Source organism: Anolis carolinensis, unplaced genomic scaffold (assembly GCF_035594765.1).
Source record: "Anolis carolinensis isolate JA03-04 unplaced genomic scaffold, rAnoCar3.1.pri scaffold_7, whole genome shotgun sequence".
Taxonomy (NCBI): domain Eukaryota; kingdom Metazoa; phylum Chordata; class Lepidosauria; order Squamata; family Dactyloidae; genus Anolis; species Anolis carolinensis.
In genome coordinates, this window is record NW_026943818.1 from 41,131,755 (window position 1) to 41,151,620 (window position 19,866).

At 43.9% G+C, this 19,866-nt stretch overlaps 1 protein-coding gene across 1 annotated transcript; it reads left to right on the forward strand.

Annotated features, from left to right (window-relative positions):
* The first annotated feature begins 13,775 nt into the window (after positions 1 to 13,775).
* Positions 13,776 to 19,055, forward strand: LOC134293199 (uncharacterized). Its single transcript, XM_062960010.1, has 2 exons — positions 13,776 to 15,545; positions 18,774 to 19,055. Exons 1-2 carry the CDS (start codon positions 13,998 to 14,000, stop codon positions 18,813 to 18,815), a joined length of 1,590 nt encoding a protein of 529 aa, XP_062816080.1. The 5' UTR covers positions 13,776 to 13,997; the 3' UTR covers positions 18,816 to 19,055.
* The last annotated feature ends 811 nt before the right edge of the window (positions 19,056 to 19,866 follow it).

Genomic DNA, 19,866 nt, shown 5'->3' on the forward strand with positions numbered 1-19,866 from the left:
AATGTCCAGGGTGGGAGAAAGAACTCTTGTCTGTTGGAGGCCAATGTGAATGCTGCTATTGGCCACCTTGATTAGCATTGAATGGCCTGCAGTTTCAAGGCCTGGCTGCTTCCTGCCTGGGGGAATCCTGTGTTTGGAGGTGTTAGCTGGCCCTGCTTTTTGAGGTGGCAGCCCAGAAACTCACAACAACCCAGTGATTCCGGCCATGAAAGCCTTTGACAACACATGGCAACATTTTTGAAAATTCACACAGCTTTCCAGAGGAAATGAGTAGAATAATAATTGCATTTTTTTTACCAATCTGATTTATTTCCAGCCTTAAGACCCATAACATGCTATGCTGAAAATTATATATATATATATATATATATATATATATATATATATATAAAAATAATTTTGTATATAATGGACAATATAATATATTATAATCTAATGAATATACATATAATATTGATAGTAATATTGTAATGTAATACAATTTAATAATAAAACAATGATATTGATTATATATTATATATATTATATATAATTATATATGTACATACAAAGTATTATATTAGCATACACAATAATAGCATTATATATTACTATATTGTACTATACCATCATACTGTAATATTATTAGAAATATTACATGTAATATATAAAATAATTAATATTATATTTCATTAGTATTTGAATTATATTGTATTACATTATAATATTCTCAATATTATATTTATATTCAATATATTATATTATGATATATCATTGTCTATTATATTGTATATTATATACAATATACTATATATACACAATACATATTATATTATTAGCATAGCATGTTACGGGAGACAAGATGGGAACTGTCTTCCTGGCCTTGCAAAATAGAAAGAAGACAATGCCTGTTTTTTTTTTTTTCTGAAAGCTTTCTTCCCACTCACTCTTCTCCCAGCGCTGAATTCAAGTCAAAGGGAAGAAAGGGAAGAAACAAAAGGTCGAAGAGACAGAAGACAGAAGATGCTTGAAGACACTCTCGCAAGGACACCGCCCGCCCCCCAAAAAAGGTCATTGTCAGGGTAATGGGTGTCAGGCTAGGCATTTAATGTCTATCTTTGCAATAAAAAACAGGCTACCTGTGTGCTAGGCTTTTGCATGAATAACACGGTTCCCCTCGTGTGTGGCATCGAAGGTTCCCACTCGGGAACGGACGGGTCCTCCCTTTGTTCTAGGCAGATGATGGGGGTTTTCCTATACAAGCCGTAGGGGCCACAGCTTGGGGGGCAGCGGGGGGCCCGGCCCTGGCACCGCGGGGAGCAGCACACCTTACGGGCATTTTAAAAGCTCCCTTAAACTTAGACAGTGGCTAGCAATAAAAATATTAATACCTTAACTCACCTACTAACCCTACTAACACCATTCTAACTAGGGCAGGCTGGCCTTTTAAATAGGACTGTGTTTTGCCTGCTGGCAAGAACCAAGCTGGGAGGGAAGGGGGCCTCCTGGCCCCCCATAGAAGGGCTCCCCTAGAAGGACATTCAAAATGCCCGCAAGGTGTCCTGAGAGCAGCCCCTGGGGCCCTCAGTGTGCCCCCCACGGTGCCAGGGCTGGGCCCCCCGCTCTCCCCCAACCCATGACCCCTGCCGCCTGTATCTCGTCCGCCCAGGGCCAACGGACGCCCCCTCCCTCCCCGGGCGGAGCTTCGGCGCCACACACAAGGGGAGGCCAGCCGTGGCCGCCAGAACATGGCCAACCTGGTTTTGGACTGCAAACATAGGCATGTAGGGACCCCCTTTTATTTATGTAAGGCCACCCACCCAGGGGACCTGGTTAAAGGGGATCCTCTATTCTTAAAGTAAGGCCTATAGAGATCTCCTATCCAGAAACTAAGGCGGCCTGGCCTATAGAGATCCCCTTTTGTTAAACTAAGGTGGCCTGGCCTATAGAGATCTCTTGTTGTTAAACTAAGGTGGCCTGGCCTATAGAGATCTCTTGTTGTTAAACTAAGGTGGCCTGGCCTATAGAGATCTCTTGTTGTTAAACTAAGGTGGCCTGGCCTATAGAGATCTCCTATTCTTTAAGGTAACGCCAGGCGATGTGGAGATCCCTGGTTCTTTTAACCCTTAAGGCCAACCGTGGGGAGATCCCTGGTTCTTTTAACCCTTAAGGCCAACCGTGGGGAGATCCCTGGTTCTTTTAACCCTTAAGGCCTGCCTGGGGAGATATCCTATTCTTTTTTCATGAAAAGTCGGGTATAGACCTTCTCTTTTCTCTCCCGTTTCATGTGCCTGGACTCCCGGAGGGCTCCTGCCGGACACCGTCTCCCATCGGCCGAGAGGGATCCTTCCTGTTTGGAAAGCATCTGCTACACAGGTAAAAAGAAGATTCCGGGAAGGAGATTCCTACAGCGGAGCCCTAAAGCCAGGTGAGACGTTCCTTCCAACCTCCACGGCTGCTTTGCACACACACACATGACACACACATGACACACACACACACGCATATACAGCTGGGGGCCCTCAGGGACTCTCCCCCCAATAGATCGGGGACTCCCACTCCGGCAATTGGCCATTGGAAATGCCTTGAAGCAGTTTGGGGCTTCCGGCCAAGCGCTCGCAAAGAGAACCCATTCAAGGTATACGTGGAGCCCCTTTTATTTATTATTTATTGACAGCATTTCTATTCCGCCCTTCTTTCTCACCCCAAAGGGGACTCAGGGCGGATCACATGACACATATAGGCAAACATTCAGTGCCTTTTAACATAGAACAAAGACAAACAAACATAAGCTCCGAGCGGGTCTCGAACTCATGACCTCCTGGTCAGAGTGATTCATTGCAGTTATAATTGCAGCTGGCTTCCTCTCCCGCCTGCGCCACAGCCCGGGCCAACCTTGATAAAAAGGGCCTGGCACGTGGAAAACTCTATTTGTAAGGCAAACCCTCGTTAAAGGAGGTTTGCAATTAATTTAAAACCAGGCTTCTGAGGGACCCGCTGCGTTTAAAGCCAAACCTAGCAGGTGGGAACCTCTCTTGTTGGATAAAGGAGATCCCCTCTGGTTAACGTAAGGGGAGGGACCCTCCATTTTTAATAGGATGCCTGGCAGAATCTTAACCTCAATGCAGGCCTATGGGGTCCAGCCTTATTCTCAATGACTGCATAGCCAGGCATGAAGGGATCCCATATTATTAATTTGAAGCCTGGTAAAAAGAGATTTATGTATTTATTTATTTACTACATTTATACCCCGCCCTCTTTTCCCTTAAAGGGGACTCAGAGCGGCTTACAAGTTATATTTATATACACTATCTCATTAGCATAGCACAATATTAGCATTATATATTACTACATTGCACTATACCACTATATAGAAATATTGTTAGCAATATTACATTTAAAATATAATATGTAATTAATATTATTGTATCATTGTTAGTATTATATTGCTTTATTTATTTATTTATTTATTTATTAGATTTATATGCTGCCCTTCTCACCCCGAAGGGGACTCAGAACGGCTTAAAAATTAAATTTACATACAATATTATATTATTAGCATAGTACAATACTGGCAATAAATTACTATATTGTACTATATCAATATATGGTAGTATTATTAGTAATATTACATGCAAAATATAATATATAATTAATATTATTATATTGTATTATTAGTATATCGTATTACAATATAATATTATGAATATATGTATATACAATATGTTGTAATTATTATATATTAAATTTTATATATATATATATATATATATATATATACACACACACACACACACACACACACACAGTAGAGTCTCATTTATCCAACATAAACGGGCCAGCAGAATGTTGGATAAGCGAATATGTTGGATAATAAGGAGGGATTAAGGAAAAGCCTATTAAACATCAAATTAGTTTATGATTTTACAAATTAAGCACCAAATCATCATGTTATACAACAAATTTCACAAAAAAAGTAGTTCAATATGCAGTAATGCTATGTAGTAATTACTGTATTTATGAATTTAGTACCAAAATATCATGATGTCTTGAAAACATTGTCTACAAAAATGCGTTGGATAAGCGAGTGTTGGATAAGTGAGACTCTACTGTATATAAAAATTAGAATAGCATGTTATTAGGGGAGGAGCATCTTAATTATTAGATGTCAGTATTAGTCATTAGATGTTAATATTAGTTATTCATATTAGTATCAATATTACATTAATATACAATAGAGCAGGGGTCCCCAAACTAAGGCCCGTGTGCGGGATGCGGCCCATCGAAGCCATTTATCCGGCCCCCACAGCACAACCCTTATTATTATTATTATTATTATTATTATTATTATTATTATTAGCATTGAGGCTGGGTGGCCATCTGTCAGGGGTGCTTTGCTTGTGCTTTCGGTGCACAAAGGCAGAAAGGGATTGGACTCAATGGCCAACCCTTCCAACCCTCATAATTATTATTATTATTAATTATTATTATTGCTTGGTGGCCAACTATAGTCTGGCCCTGCAATGGTCTGAAGGATCGTGAACTGGCTCCCTGTTTAAAAGGTTTGGGGACCCCTGCAATAGAGTATATTATTATCCTAGCACAATGTTATTATGTTATATAGTAGTATGTATGTTAATATTATTTATTCATATTAGTATCAATATGACATTAATATACAATAGAGTATATTATTATCCTAGCACAATATTCATATGTTCTATAGTAGTATGTTGTTGCTAGGGGGAGGGGCCCCCCACTGATGGGGAGGGCCCCCCCACTGAGATCCCCTGTCATTAATGTTAGACCAGGCATTTAACGCCTACCTTGCATTCAAGAGCAGGCTCCTAGGCCTTTGCATTCAAGAGCAGTGCGCTAGGCCTTTGCGCAAGGAACACCACCCACGGCTCCCCTTGTGCGTGGCGTTGAGGCCCCACTCGGTGACGGACGGGTCCTCCCTTTGCCCTGGGCAGGTCGTGGGGGGGGGTCTCCCTGGATGTGCAGGGGGTCACGGCTGGGGGGAGAGCGGGGGCCCGGCCTTGGCACCCCCCTGGGGACCCGAGGGGCTGCTCTCAGCCCACGTCACGGGCATTTTAAAACGTCCCCGGGATGTAGTAGCTCAGATTAATCCCTGCACTAACCGCTAACCCTACTAACCCAGTTCTAACCCGGGCAGGCTAGGCTTTTAAATAGGACTGTTTTTGCCTGTTGGCAAGAACCAAGTGGGAGGGGGCCTCCGGGCCTCCCGTGGGAAGAAGGGCTCCGGCCCCCCCGGCCCCCCGGCCCCTGCCCTGTGCTGGGAGCCCCCCGCCCGGGCCCCCAGAGGCCTCCCTGTGGTACCGGGCTTGGCCCCCATCCGCTCTGCCCCCATCCGACGGCCTAGGAAAGCCCCCCACCATCCGCCCAGGGCCAACGGACGGCCCTCCCTCCCTCCCAGGGGCAGCCGCGTTCCTCACGCAAAGGCCTGGCGCACGGGAGCCTGTTTCTGAATGCAAACGTGGGGCCCAGGACCCCCCCCTTGTCTCCGTGCAGGGCCACCCCCCCAGGGACCCCCACAAATGCCTGGTGACAGGGGATCCTCTCCTCTTAGCAGGAGGAAAAGCCACGTGCGTAAAGCGGTGGCTTTGCTCCCGTCGTTCCCAAGAGCCCCCCAAAAGCGAGATGCTCCCCTGGGTTCAGCCCTCCTGACCCCTGTCTTCTCCCTTGTTCCATGTCTCCAAAATCCCCGAGGGAGGGGCTCCTCCTGGACAAGAGCCAAGGACGGACGGACGGACGGACGGACGGACGGAGATCCCAGAGAGAGAGCGGAGAGCAGGACGCCTTGCCTTTTCCCAGCTGCTGAGGTCGACCCCTTTCCAACGAGGTCAGCTTTCAAGAAGAAAACTCTTCCCAAAAAAGTGTGTTCTGGTTATTATTCAAAGGCACAACGTTCAATATTTGACAGCATTAAACATCTAGATTACAGGACAGTTTATGTTACTGCATTTTATACACCTGACCTTGTTTTTACAAATAAAGTACCTGTATAATTTTTGCCTCTATATATATATATATTGTACTATGCTCAGACTCATTGTTCTGATATGCTGTTATATGGTTTAATTGTTTATATTGTTTATATTTTTAATGTATGACTGTTTATTACATGTGACATTGGGCTTGTTTCCCATGTGAGCCACCCCGAGTCCTCCTGGGGGAGATGGGAGCGGGAATATAAAAATAAAGTATTATTTTGTATTATTATTATTATTTATAATATTTATTATATATAATTTTCTTGCACCCCAAGTACCTCTGGCAAGTGCCAGAGTATTTAACTCTGCCTACATGGCACTAAAGTGTATTTATATGTTGATTGTTCCTATTGATTTTATGTTATGTTTTTTTTTTGCTTTGTATAATAAGGCATTGAATTTTTGCCTTAATAATAATAGTTTTATGAATGTTTTAATGTCACTGAATTTTGAATTGAATTGAAATGTCATTGTAATTGTTTATATGTGTATTTTCTATTTGTAAGCCACCCTGAGTCTCCCCTTATTGGGTGAGAAGGTTTGGGAAGAAATACTGTCATAAATAAATAAATAAATATTCTGTGTCCAGGTTGGTTCATGGTTGACTTCTCTGGCAGGATGAGTCTGCAGGGCCTTTCCTGTCCCATGCAGCCGTGGGCAAGTCTACACAGGGACCACCAAGCCCAGCACTCTGCCCCGCAGCAAGCATGCAACAGAAAAGGCACTGCAGACACTCCTGCGCCTGCGCGGCCTGCTCCCGATTCGAGGGAACTTGGCCCGCCCACTACAGGCATCCCTTTATGCGCCTGCGCGGCCTGCTCCCTATGCGAGCGAACTTGGCCCCGCCCACTGCAGGCATCCCTTTATGCGCCTGTGCGGCCTGCTCCGTATGAGAGCGAACCTGGCCCCGCCCACTGCAGGCATCCCTTTATGCGCCTGTGCGGCCTGCTCCCTAGGAGAGCGAACGTGGCCCCGCCCACGACAGGCATCCCTCTCCCTCCCTTCTGCGCCTGCGCGGCCTCCTCGGCGTCACCGGAAGCTCCGTCACAGGGCGGCAAGATGGCGGCCCGGCCCGGTCAGAGGCGTTCGGGGCGGCGTTTCCACGGTGACCCGGGTCCGTCGAGGCTTCGTCGCCAAGGCCCGGGAGGAGGAGGAAGGGCGCCGGGAGCGTGGCCTTCCAAACCGAGCCGGGGTTGGGCGTGAGGCCGCGCCTGCCTCCCTTCACTGCCCGGACGTTTGCAGGCCAAGGCGGGGAAGGAATCCCAGGCAGGAAAACCCCCTTGGCCTGCGCGCCCTCCCTGCCTGCCGGAGTTTGGGACTCTTCCCAACCCGTAGGCTGGCTGCTAGGCATTGTGGGAGTTGGAGTCCCAAGTTCACCCAGGCCTCTTCTTTTTTATGTATTTTTATGTATTTCAATAAAAATGATTTAAAAAAAAGAAATGGAGGTGAGCACCAACCTCCAGAGTGTGAGTAGATCAATAGGTACCGCTCCAGCGGGAAGGTAACGGCGCTCCATGCCGTCGTGCCAGTGGCCACATGACCCTGGAGGTGTCTACGGACAACGCCGGCGCTTCGGCTTAGAAATTATTTCTACTAATAGGTTTGAGAAAGTAAAAAAGTAGACCAGAAGGAAGAAGGCGGGACCAGGAAGACACCTGTCCATCATGTCTCCTGTATCAATTTCACAATAGAATAATAGAGAATACTCATATTATACTATACTCATCATATACTGTATACACATATAATATTGATAATATTCCGATGTAATACAATAGAATAATAATAATAATACGGTATTATAATTATATATTTATATTACAGGTAATATTACTAATAATATATAATGCTTATATTGTGCTGTACTAATATTATAATGTATATACATATAATATTGATAATAATATTCTGATGTATTACAATATAATAATAATAATACGCTATTATAATTATATATTTTATGACATGTAATATTACTAATAATATTGCAATATAGTCCTATAGTACAAAATAATAATATATAATGCTTATATTGTGCTGTACTAATATAATGTATATACTTATAATATAATACTGATAATAATATTCCTATGTATTACAATATAATAATAATAATACACTATTATGATTGTATATACATATAATACTGATAATAATATTCCAATGCAATACAATTTAATAAAAATAATAATGCACTATTATAATTGTATATTTTTATTACATGTAATATGACTAATAATATTGCAATATAGTCATTTAGTACAAATAATAATATATAATGCTTGTATTGTGCTGTACTAATATTATAATATATATATATACTGATATTAATATTCTGATGTAATATAATGTAATAATAATAATAATACACTATTGTATATTTAAATTACATGTAATATTCCTAATAATATTGCAATATAGTCCTATAGTACAATATAATAATATATAATGCTTATATTGTGCTGTACTAATATTATAATGTATATACATATAATATTGATAATAATATTCCGATGCAATACAATTTAATAATAATAATACACTTTTATAATTGTATAATTTTATTACATGTAATATTACTAATAATATTGCAATATAGTACAATATAATAATATATAATGCTTATATTGTGCTGTACTAATATTATAATGTATATACATGTAATATAATACTGAGAATAATATTCCGATGTATTACAATATAATAATAATACCCTATTATAATTGTATATACATATAATACTGATAATAATATTCCAATGCAATACAATTTAATAATAATAATAATAATACACTATTATAATTGTATATTTTTATTACATGTAGTATGACTAATAATATTGCAGTATAGTCCTATAGTACAATATAATAATATATAATGCTTGTTTTGTGCTGTACTAATATTATAATGTATATACATATAATACTGATAATTATATTACATGTAATATGACTAATAATATTGCAATATAGTCATATAGTACAATATAATAATATATAATGCTTATATTGTGCTGTACTATTATAATGTATAAAATACTGATAATAATATTCCAATGTATTACTATATAATAATAATAATACGCTATTATAATTGTATATACATATAATACTGATAATAATATTCTGATGCAATACAATGCAATAATAATAATAATAATAATACACTATTTTATATTTATATTCCATGTAATGTTACTAATAATATTGCAATATAGTCGTATAGTACAATATAATAATATACAATGCTTATATTGTGCTGTACTAATATTATAATATATTGTATATACATATAATATTGATAATAATATTCCGATGTATTACAATATAATAATAATAATATGCTATTATAATTAAATATTTATATTACATGTAATGTTAGTAGTAATACTGCAACATAGTCATATAGTACAATACAATAATATATAATGCTTATATTGAGCTGTACTAATATTATAATATATTGTATATACATATATTATTGATAATAATATTCTGATGTAATATTTATTTATTTATTATTTAAACGTATATGCCATCACTCCCCTAGGGTTAATACAATGTAATAATAATAATATACTATTGTATATTTATATTCCATGTAATGTTACAAATAATATTGCAATATAGTAATATAGTACAATATAATAATTTACAATGCTTATATTGTGCTGTACTAATATTATAATATACATATAATATTGATAATATAAATATAAATATAAAGTAAATATAAATATAAATAATATAAATATAATATAAAGTATTATATTAGCATACACAATAATAGCATTATATATTACTATATTGTACTATACCATCATACTGTAATATTATTAGAAATATTACATGTAATATATAAAATAATTAATATTATATTTCATTAGTATTTGAATTATATTGTATTACATTATAATATTCTCAATATTATATTTATATTCAATATATTATATTATGATATATCATTGTCTATTATATTGTATATTATATACAATATACTATATATACACAATACATATTATATTATTAGCATAGCATGTTACGGGAGACAAGATGGGAACTGTCTTCCTGGCCTTGCAAAATAGAAAGAAGACAATGCCTGTTTTTTTTTTCTGAAAGCTTTCTTCCCACTCACTCTTCTCCCAGCGCTGAATTCAAGTCAAAGGGAAGAAAGGGAAGAAACAAAAGGTCGAAGAGACAGAAGACAGAAGATGCTTGAAGACACTCTCGCAAGGACACCGCCCGCCCCCCAAAAAGGTCATTGTCAGGGTAATGGGTGTCAGGCTAGGCATTTCATGTCTATCTTTGCAATAAAAAACAGGCTACCTGTGTGCTAGGCTTTTGCATGAATAACACGGTTCCCCTCGTGTGTGGCATCGAAGGTTCCCACTCGGGAACGGACGGGTCCTCCCTTTGTTCTAGGCAGATGATGGGGGTTTTCCTATACAAGCCGTAGGGGCCACAGCTTGGGGGGCAGCGGGGGGCCCGGCCCTGGCACCGCGGGGAGCAGCACACCTTACGGGCATTTTAAAAGCTCCCTTAAACTTAGACAGTGGCTAGCAATAAAAATATTAATACCTTAACTCACCTACTAACCCTACTAACACCATTCTAACTAGGGCAGGCTGGCCTTTTAAATAGGACTGTGTTTTGCCTGCTGGCAAGAACCAAGCTGGGAGGGAAGGGGGCCTCCTGGCCCCCCATAGAAGGGCTCCCCTAGAAGGACATTCAAAATGCCCGCAAGGTGTCCTGAGAGCAGCCCCTGGGGCCCTCAGTGTGCCCCCCACGGTGCCAGGGCTGGGCCCCCCGCTCTCCCCCAACCCATGACCCCTGCCGCCTGTATCTCGTCCGCCCAGGGCCAACGGACGCCCCCTCCCTCCCCGGGCGGAGCTTCGGCGCCACACACAAGGGGAGGCCAGCCGTGGCCGCCAGAACATGGCCAACCTGGTTTTGGACTGCAAACATAGGCATGTAGGGACCCCCTTTTATTTATGTAAGGCCACCCACCCAGGGGACCTGGTTAAAGGGGATCCTCTATTCTTAAAGTAAGGCCTATAGAGATCTCCTATCCAGAAACTAAGGCGGCCTGGCCTATAGAGATCCCCTTTTGTTAAACTAAGGTGGCCTGGCCTATAGAGATCTCTTGTTGTTAAACTAAGGTGGCCTGGCCTATAGAGATCTCTTGTTGTTAAACTAAGGTGGCCTGGCCTATAGAGATCTCTTGTTGTTAAACTAAGGTGGCCTGGCCTATAGAGATCTCCTATTCTTTAAGGTAACGCCAGGCGATGTGGAGATCCCTGGTTCTTTTAACCCTTAAGGCCAACCGTGGGGAGATCCCTGGTTCTTTTAACCCTTAAGGCCAACCGTGGGGAGATCCCTGGTTCTTTTAACCCTTAAGGCCAACCGTGGGGAGATCCCTGGTTCTTTTAACCCTTAAGGCCAACCGTGGGGAGATCCCTGGTTCTTTTAACCCTTAAGGCCTGCCTGGGGAGATATCCTATTCTTTTTTCATGAAAAGTCGGGTATAGACCTTCTCTTTTCTCTCCCGTTTCATGTGCCTGGACTCCCGGAGGGCTCCTGCCGGACACCGTCTCCCATCGGCCGAGAGGGATCCTTCCTGTTTGGAAAGCATCTGCTACACAGGTAAAAAGAAGATTCCGGGAAGGAGATTCCTACAGCGGAGCCCTAAAGCCAGGTGAGACGTTCCTTCCAACCTCCACGGCTGCTTTGCACACACACACATGACACACACATGACACACACACACACGCATATACAGCTGGGGGCCCTCAGGGACTCTCCCCCCAATAGATCGGGGACTCCCACTCCGGCAATTGGCCATTGGAAATGCCTTGAAGCAGTTTGGGGCTTCCGGCCAAGCGCTCGCAAAGAGAACCCATTCAAGGTATACGTGGAGCCCCTTTTATTTATTATTTATTGACAGCATTTCTATTCCGCCCTTCTTTCTCACCCCAAAGGGGACTCAGGGCGGATCACATGACACATATAGGCAAACATTCAGTGCCTTTTAACATAGAACAAAGACAAACAAACATAAGCTCCGAGCGGGTCTCGAACTCATGACCTCCTGGTCAGAGTGATTCATTGCAGTTATAATTGCAGCTGGCTTCCTCTCCCGCCTGCGCCACAGCCCGGGCCAACCTTGATAAAAAGGGCCTGGCACGTGGAAAACTCTATTTGTAAGGCAAACCCTCGTTAAAGGAGGTTTGCAATTAATTTAAAACCAGGCTTCTGAGGGACCCGCTGCGTTTAAAGCCAAACCTAGCAGGTGGGAACCTCTCTTGTTGGATAAAGGAGATCCCCTCTGGTTAACGTAAGGGGAGGGACCCTCCATTTTTAATAGGATGCCTGGCAGAATCTTAACCTCAATGCAGGCCTATGGGGTCCAGCCTTATTCTCAATGACTGCATAGCCAGGCATGAAGGGACCCCATATTATTAATTTGAAGCCTGGTAAAAAGAGATTTATGTATTTATTTATTTACTACATTTATACCCCGCCCTCTTTTCCCTTAAAGGGGACTCAGAGCGGCTTACAAGTTATATTTATATACACTATCTCATTAGCATAGCACAATATTAGCATTATATATTACTACATTGCACTATACCACTATATAGAAATATTGTTAGCAATATTACATTTAAAATATAATATGTAATTAATATTATTGTATCATTGTTAGTATTATATTGCTTAATTTATTTATTTATTTATTTATTAGATTTATATGCTGCCCTTCTCACCCCGAAGGGGACTCAGAACGGCTTAAAAATTAAATTTACATACAATATTATATTATTAGCATAGTACAATACTGGCAATAAATTACTATATTGTACTATATCAATATATGGTAGTATTATTAGTAATATTACATGCAAAATATAATATATAATTAATATTATTATATTGTATTATTAGTATATCGTATTACAATATAATATTATGAATATATGTATATACAATATGTTGTAATTATTATATATTAAATTTTATATATATATATATATATATATATATATATATATATACACACACACACACACACACACACACACACAGTAGAGTCTCATTTATCCAACATAAACGGGCCAGCAGAATGTTGGATAAGCGAATATGTTGGATAATAAGGAGGGATTAAGGAAAAGCCTATTAAACATCAAATTAGTTTATGATTTTACAAATTAAGCACCAAATCATCATGTTATACAACAAATTTCACAAAAAAAGTAGTTCAATATGCAGTAATGCTATGTAGTAATTACTGTATTTATGAATTTAGTACCAAAATATCATGATGTCTTGAAAACATTGTCTACAAAAATGCGTTGGATAAGCGAGTGTTGGATAAGTGAGACTCTACTGTATATAAAAATTAGAATAGCATGTTATTAGGGGAGGAGCATCTTAATTATTAGATGTCAGTATTAGTCATTAGATGTTAATATTAGTTATTCATATTAGTATCAATATTACATTAATATACAATAGAGCAGGGGTCCCCAAACTAAGGCCCGTGTGCGGGATGCGGCCCATCGAAGCCATTTATCCGGCCCCCACAGCACAACCCTTATTATTATTATTATTATTATTATTATTATTATTATTAGCATTGAGGCTGGGTGGCCATCTGTCAGGGGTGCTTTGCTTGTGCTTTCGGTGCACAAAGGCAGAAAGGGATTGGACTCAATGGCCAACCCTTCCAACCCTCATAATTATTATTATTATTATTATTAATTATTATTATTATTGCTTGGTGGCCAACTGTCAGAACCCTGCTACTAGAGCCTGGATGTGGCTCTGAGTTTCAGGGTCACTGACATTGATAAGACACCTGCGTCCCAGGACTCGGAGGAGAAACGGCTGATGGACTTGGCGGGGAATTTGCGCGGGGTTTTACTGAGCGGGAAGAGACTGTTCAAATGAGGGGGAGGGTATATAAAGGAGGGTTGGCCGGAGCCTCCCATTCTTGGCTTTTCTGATGTTCATGTTTCCTACAGTAAAAGTTCCTGGTGATACCACAAAGAGTCTCGTGTGTTCATTCAGGAGCGGCTGTGGTGAGCTGACACTAAGCCAAGAATACGGACACCATCCCGCTGTAGCGGTGAGGTGTAACATGCAAGTGGAGGATGAAGAGCTCTTGGGCGCCGGAGGAGGAAGGTCGGAAAGGGCCACTCCCGAGACGGACGCTGAGTTCCACCAGCTGGCGGCCCTGGCGTCATCCACCGCTTATGCCCAGCCAAATGGGGTAACCCAGAGGCGCGGAGTGGTGCGGGGAGATAGCACCGGAGGAGAGGAAGGTTCACCTTCCCCAGGCCCGCAAAAGATGGTGTTTCTGGAGGAGAGGATGTCGGCGATGGAGACCACCCTGGCAGTGATGTCGAGGGCGATGGAGCGCCTGGCGGTTTTGGCGGAGCCGGAGCGAGGAAGGGAACTCCGGGCTAGCTCAATGTGGGACGTGAGCATGGGAAGCAGCCAGGGCTTTGCAGACCTCCCAGCACCGAAGGGAAGGGAAATGCGAAAGGAGCCCGGTGCCCGGCCCAAGATCCAAACGAGCCTGACGCGGGTGGAGGAGAGTGACGACGAAGGGGAAAAGCCTCCGAGAATCCCGGCTACGCTCCCAACTGAGACCCTGGTGCCCCTGGCGAATGCCGGGCGTGGCACAGGACAAAGGGAAGCAGCAGCGGGGCCCACTGGCCCGCAAGGGGGCTTGCGACGGGCGGAGGATTGGGGATTGCCACCACAGGGACCCCTACCGAGACGAGAGGAACTAAGGATCGAGTTTGGGGGAGAGTCCTCTGAACTGGATTTTTTCCTGACCACGGTGAGGGGCTATATGGAGGACAATGCCCACACTTTTAGAACGGAATCCAGCCGGGTACGGGCCATTGGTGCAGTGTTGAAGAGGGGAGCGGCCAGCTGGTACGTTCAACTACACGCGCGGCGCGACCCGTGTCTGGGGTCACTCCGACGCTTTATGGGGGCCCTGGAGACCCGTTTCCGAGATCCACTGGAGCAGATCCGGGCGAGGGAGGAGTTGAAGACCGTCTCCCAGGGGCAGAGGTCGGTATCTGAGTATGCGGAGGAGTTCCAATGCCTCGCTGAAAAGGTGCCGGAATGGTCTGCAGTGACAAAGATAGAACTCTTCAAAGAGGGGCTCAGGCGGGAGATCCTCTCCTGGGCGGTGCATCGTGATGAGCCTGACACACTGCGCGGATGGATTCAGCTGGCGGGGCGCATCGAGACATCGCTGGCCCAGGCGAGGAGGCACCGAGGAGGGCTACAGCAGCGGCCGCAGATGAAAGAGGGGAGCCGGAAGGAGGGATCAACCCCAGCCGGGAGGAGAACGGAGCCGACAGGGAACGTGAGCACCAGCAGGAGGGGCTGCTTCGTGTGCGGCCGTTTGGGCCACAGGGCTGCCGAGTGCTGGCAGAGAAAAGGGGAAGGCGGAGGCCCGCCCAAACCAAGAGCCGTTGCAGGGAAACGCGCCGAGGGAGAACTACCGATGAGGCACCACTCGGGGGGGTTGGTAAGTCAGGACAAAGCCATGTTAGTGGTCCCCATTCAGCTGGAAAGTGGCAGCAAACAAGCAACCTGCAAAGCATTTGTGGATTGTGGATGTTCCAGGAACATCATCTCCCCTGAATTAGCCGAGGGATTGGGATGCGAAAGAACGAACCTAGAATCCCCAATAGCTTTTTCGCAGTTGGACGGATCCACAGCATCGGGATCATTAGCTAAGTACAGTGCCGAAGATGTAAAGTGTAAGATAGGGAGTTGGGAAGGAAAGGTGTCATTTGTGATATCACAAATAGCCAGCTATAATGTTATACTAGGCATGCCATGGCTGGGGCAGGCCAACCCGCAAATCAACTGGGAGGATAAGAGCATGATCTTCAGGATGAAGTTGGAAGGAGGGAGCCAGGAAGTGGAAAGGGAGCCGGGGAAAAGGGGGGAGGAAGACTCTATCAGGATAGCAGAACTGGCAGATAAATTACCCCCAGAGTATCGGGATTTTGTGGACGTATTTGATGAGAAGGAAGCAGACAGTTTCCCACCGAAGCGGAGAGTTGAAGTGAAGATAGAGCTAGTCCCAGGAGCAGAGCTTCCTAAGGCAAAAATATACCCAATGTCGGCTAGGGAAAAGGAGGAACTGAGAAAATACATTGATAAAAACCTAGCGAGGGGTTTCATAGAGCCTTCAAATTCCCCTCTAGGGGCGCCTGTGTTGTTCAGGCGCAAAAAGGACCAAACGCTGAGGCTCTGCATTGACTACAGGGGCCTGAATGCAATCAGTTCTGGAAATAAATACCCCCTACCTTTAGTGAAGGACTTGATCGCCCAGTTATCGGAGGGACAGATATTCACTAAATTGGACTTAATTGAAGCGTACCATAAATTGCAGATTAAACCAGAGGACAGGTGGAAGACGGCCTTCTCCTGTGCATTCGGATTATTCAATTATCGTGTGCTCCCTTTCGGTTTGTGCGGCGGAGGCGCCGCGTTCATGCAATTAATCAACGAAGTGTTGCATCCATTGTTGTACAAGGGAGTCTTTGTTTTTTTAGATGACATATTGTTAGTATCTCGGACTAAGGAGCAACACATAGAACTAGTCAGGGAAGTCCTGCAAAAGTTGAGAGAAGCAAAACTGTATGCGAAGCTTGCCAAGTGCGAGTTCAATAAAGACCAGATAGACTTTCTGGGGTATAGGATTTCCTCCCAGGGAGTGGCGATGGACCCTGCGAAGGTAGAAGACGTGAGGGGGTGGGAAGCCCCCAAAACACGGAAGCAGCTGCAATCCTTCCTAGGGTTCGCAAACTTCTATAGAACATTTATCAAGGACTTTGCGCGCCTCACTTTGCCATTAACGGATTTGTTAAAGACTAAAGGTAGGGGAGAAACAGCCAAAGTGAAGGCCCCAGGGGCCAAACTGACCTGGACAATAGAATGCCAGGAAGCTTTCGAAGCCCTTAAAAAGCGTTTTACTGAGGAGCCTGTCCTACAGCACCCTGATATGTCTAAAGCCTTTGTATTACATTGCGATGCGTCAGACCGGGCATATGGGGCAGTTCTGCTACAGAAAGACGAGGGGGGGAACCTGAAGCCATGTGGCTATCTGTCAAAAAAGTTTAGCGATACAGAAAAAAACTGGCCGATTTGGGAGAGAGAAGCCTTAGCGATTCTAAAAGCACTAGAGTGCTGGAGACACTTCCTGGAAGGAAGTGGAACACCGTTTGAGGTGTGGACTGACCATAGAAATTTACAGTATCTAAGATCCCCTCGTAAACTATCAGCGAAGCAAATTACATGGGCCCAATATTTCAGCCGTTTTGATTTCAGACTCAGATTCTTCCAGGGGAAACATAATATACTCGCTGACGCTCTCTCTCGGATGCCTCAGCACGGGGGAGGAATTCAGGAATCTGAAGGGAGTATTTTTCTTGATAAGCAATGGGGCCTGGCAGTACTAACTCGAGCACAAGCGGCCAAAGAAAACAAACGTACTGCCATTTCCACGGGGGGAGGAGAAATATGGGAGGAAGAGTTGAAGCGAGCGTATGGAATGGACAAATGGTTACAAACAAACAAAGAAAAGGGAGAATTGTGTGGGGATTTGGTGTTTGTAAATAAGAAATTGTATATTCCTGAATGTTTAAGACGAGAAATGTTAAGGAAGTACCATGATAACAAGGGTGCGGGTCATCTAGGCCCCACCAGGACTATTAAACTGTTGGCCAAACAATGCTGGTGGCCCGGAATGAGGAAAGACGCCAGGGGATACGTCACGCAGTGTGAATTATGTGCAGAGGGAAAAACACCACCGGGGAAGCCCCAGGGGCTATTGCAGAAGGTGGTGGAGCCCATGAGGCCATGGGAATGCGTAGCCATGGATTTTGTAGGCGAACTACCCCCCAGCAGAGGCCACAGATACATTTGGACAATATTGGACCTATTCTCAAAACAGGCACACTTTGTGGCTCTGCCAAAACTTCCTTCAGCTGAAAAACTTGCTGATTTGTATGTGAAGCATGTATATCGCCTACATGGGTGTCCCGACAAGATAATTAGTGACCGGGGAGTCCAATTTACTGCAAAATTTTGGGGAAAATTCTTACAGCTGTTAGGAGCAGAAAGGAACCTGAGCTCGGCCTTTCATCCCGCGACCAACGGGGGGGTCGAACGTACCCAACAGACACTGTGCCAATTCTTAAGGATGTACACCAATTATAGACAGGATGATTGGGCGGACCTTCTTCCGTTTGCTGAGATGGCTTTTAACGGGGCCGTACATTCGGCCACAGGTCGTGCCCCATTCGAAATAGTATACGGACAGGAGGTGGCACCTTTCCCCAGGCTACCCGAGTGGAAGGAAGGGGAGGGCCAGACCGACGAGGAATGGCCGGCCAAAATCAAGCAAGGGTGGCAAACCGTGGTAGAGGCATTGCGGGAAACACAAAAGAAGTACAAGCTCTTTGCGGATCGTAGGCGCCGAGAGGGGGACAAATTGGGCGAAGGAGATCTGGTTTGGCTGAGCACAAAAAACCTGAAATTGGGGTTCCCATCCAAGAAATTGGCTCCACGCTATATAGGGCCATTCAGGGTAGCAAAAAGAATAAACGAAGTGACCTATGAGCTGAGGCTACCAAAGGACCTAGGAAAGGTACACCCGGTATTCCATTGCAGCCTGTTAAAAAAGTATAAAGGAACTCTGGACAGCGGAGAACAATAGTTGTGTTTAATCTTTTCCTTCCAGGACGAAGGGGAGGAGGACGCCATGTCAGAACCCTGCTACTAGAGCCTGGATGTGGCTCTGAGTTTCAGGGTCACTGACATTGATAAGACACCTGCGTCCCAGGACTCGGAGGAGAAACGGCTGATGGACTTGGCGGGGAATTTGCGCGGGGTTTTACTGAGCGGGAAGAGACTGTTCAAATGAGGGGGAGGGTATATAAAGGAGGGTTGGCCGGAGCCTCCCATTCTTGGCTTTTCTGATGTTCATGTTTCCTACAGTAAAAGTTCCTGGTGATACCACAAAGAGTCTCGTGTGTTCATTCAGGAGCGGCTGTGGTGAGCTGACAGCCAACTATAGTCTGGCCCTGCAATGGTCTGAAGGATCGTGAACTGGCTCCCTGTTTAAAAGGTTTGGGGACCCCTGCAATAGAGTATATTATTATCCTAGCACAATGTTATTATGTTATATAGTAGTATGTATGTTAATATTATTTATTCATATTAGTATCAATATGACATTAATATACAATAGAGTATATTATTATCCTAGCACAATATTCATATGTTCTATAGTAGTATGTTGTTGCTAGGGGGAGGGGCCCCCCACTGATGGGGAGGGCCCCCCCACTGAGATCCCCTGTCATTAATGTTAGACCAGGCATTTAACGCCTACCTTTGCATTAAAGAGCAGGCTCCTAGGCCTTTGCATTCAAGAGCAGTGCGCTAGGCCTTTGCGCAAGGAACACCACCCACGGCTCCCCTTGTGCGTGGCGTTGAGGCCCCACTCGGTGACGGACGGGTCCTCCCTTTGCCCTGGGCAGGTCGTGGGGGGGGGTCTCCCTGGATGTGCAGGGGGTCACGGCTGGGGGGAGAGCGGGGGCCCGGCCTTGGCACCCCCCTGGGGACCCGAGGGGCCGCTCTCAGCCCACGTCACGGGCATTTTAAAACGTCCCCGGGATGTAGTAGCTCAGATTAATCCCTGCACTAACCGCTAACCCTACTAACCCAGTTCTAACCCGGGCAGGCTAGGCTTTTAAATAGGACTGTTTTTGCCTGTTGGCAAGAACCAAGTGGGAGGGGGCCTCCGGGCCTCCCGTGGGAAGAAGGGCTCCGGC

What these genes read in the sequence shown, in the direction of transcription:
- LOC134293199 (XM_062960010.1), top strand. Translation starts at nt 13,998, where the DNA reads ATGTTCATGTTTCCTACAGTAAAAGTTCCTGGTGATACCACAAAGAGT. An exon ending in GGCACCACTCGGGGGGGTTG is followed by an intron (nt 15,546 to 18,773) that starts GTAAGTCAGGAC and finishes TTTTCCTTCCAG; the next exon opens with GACGAAGGGGAGGAGGACGC.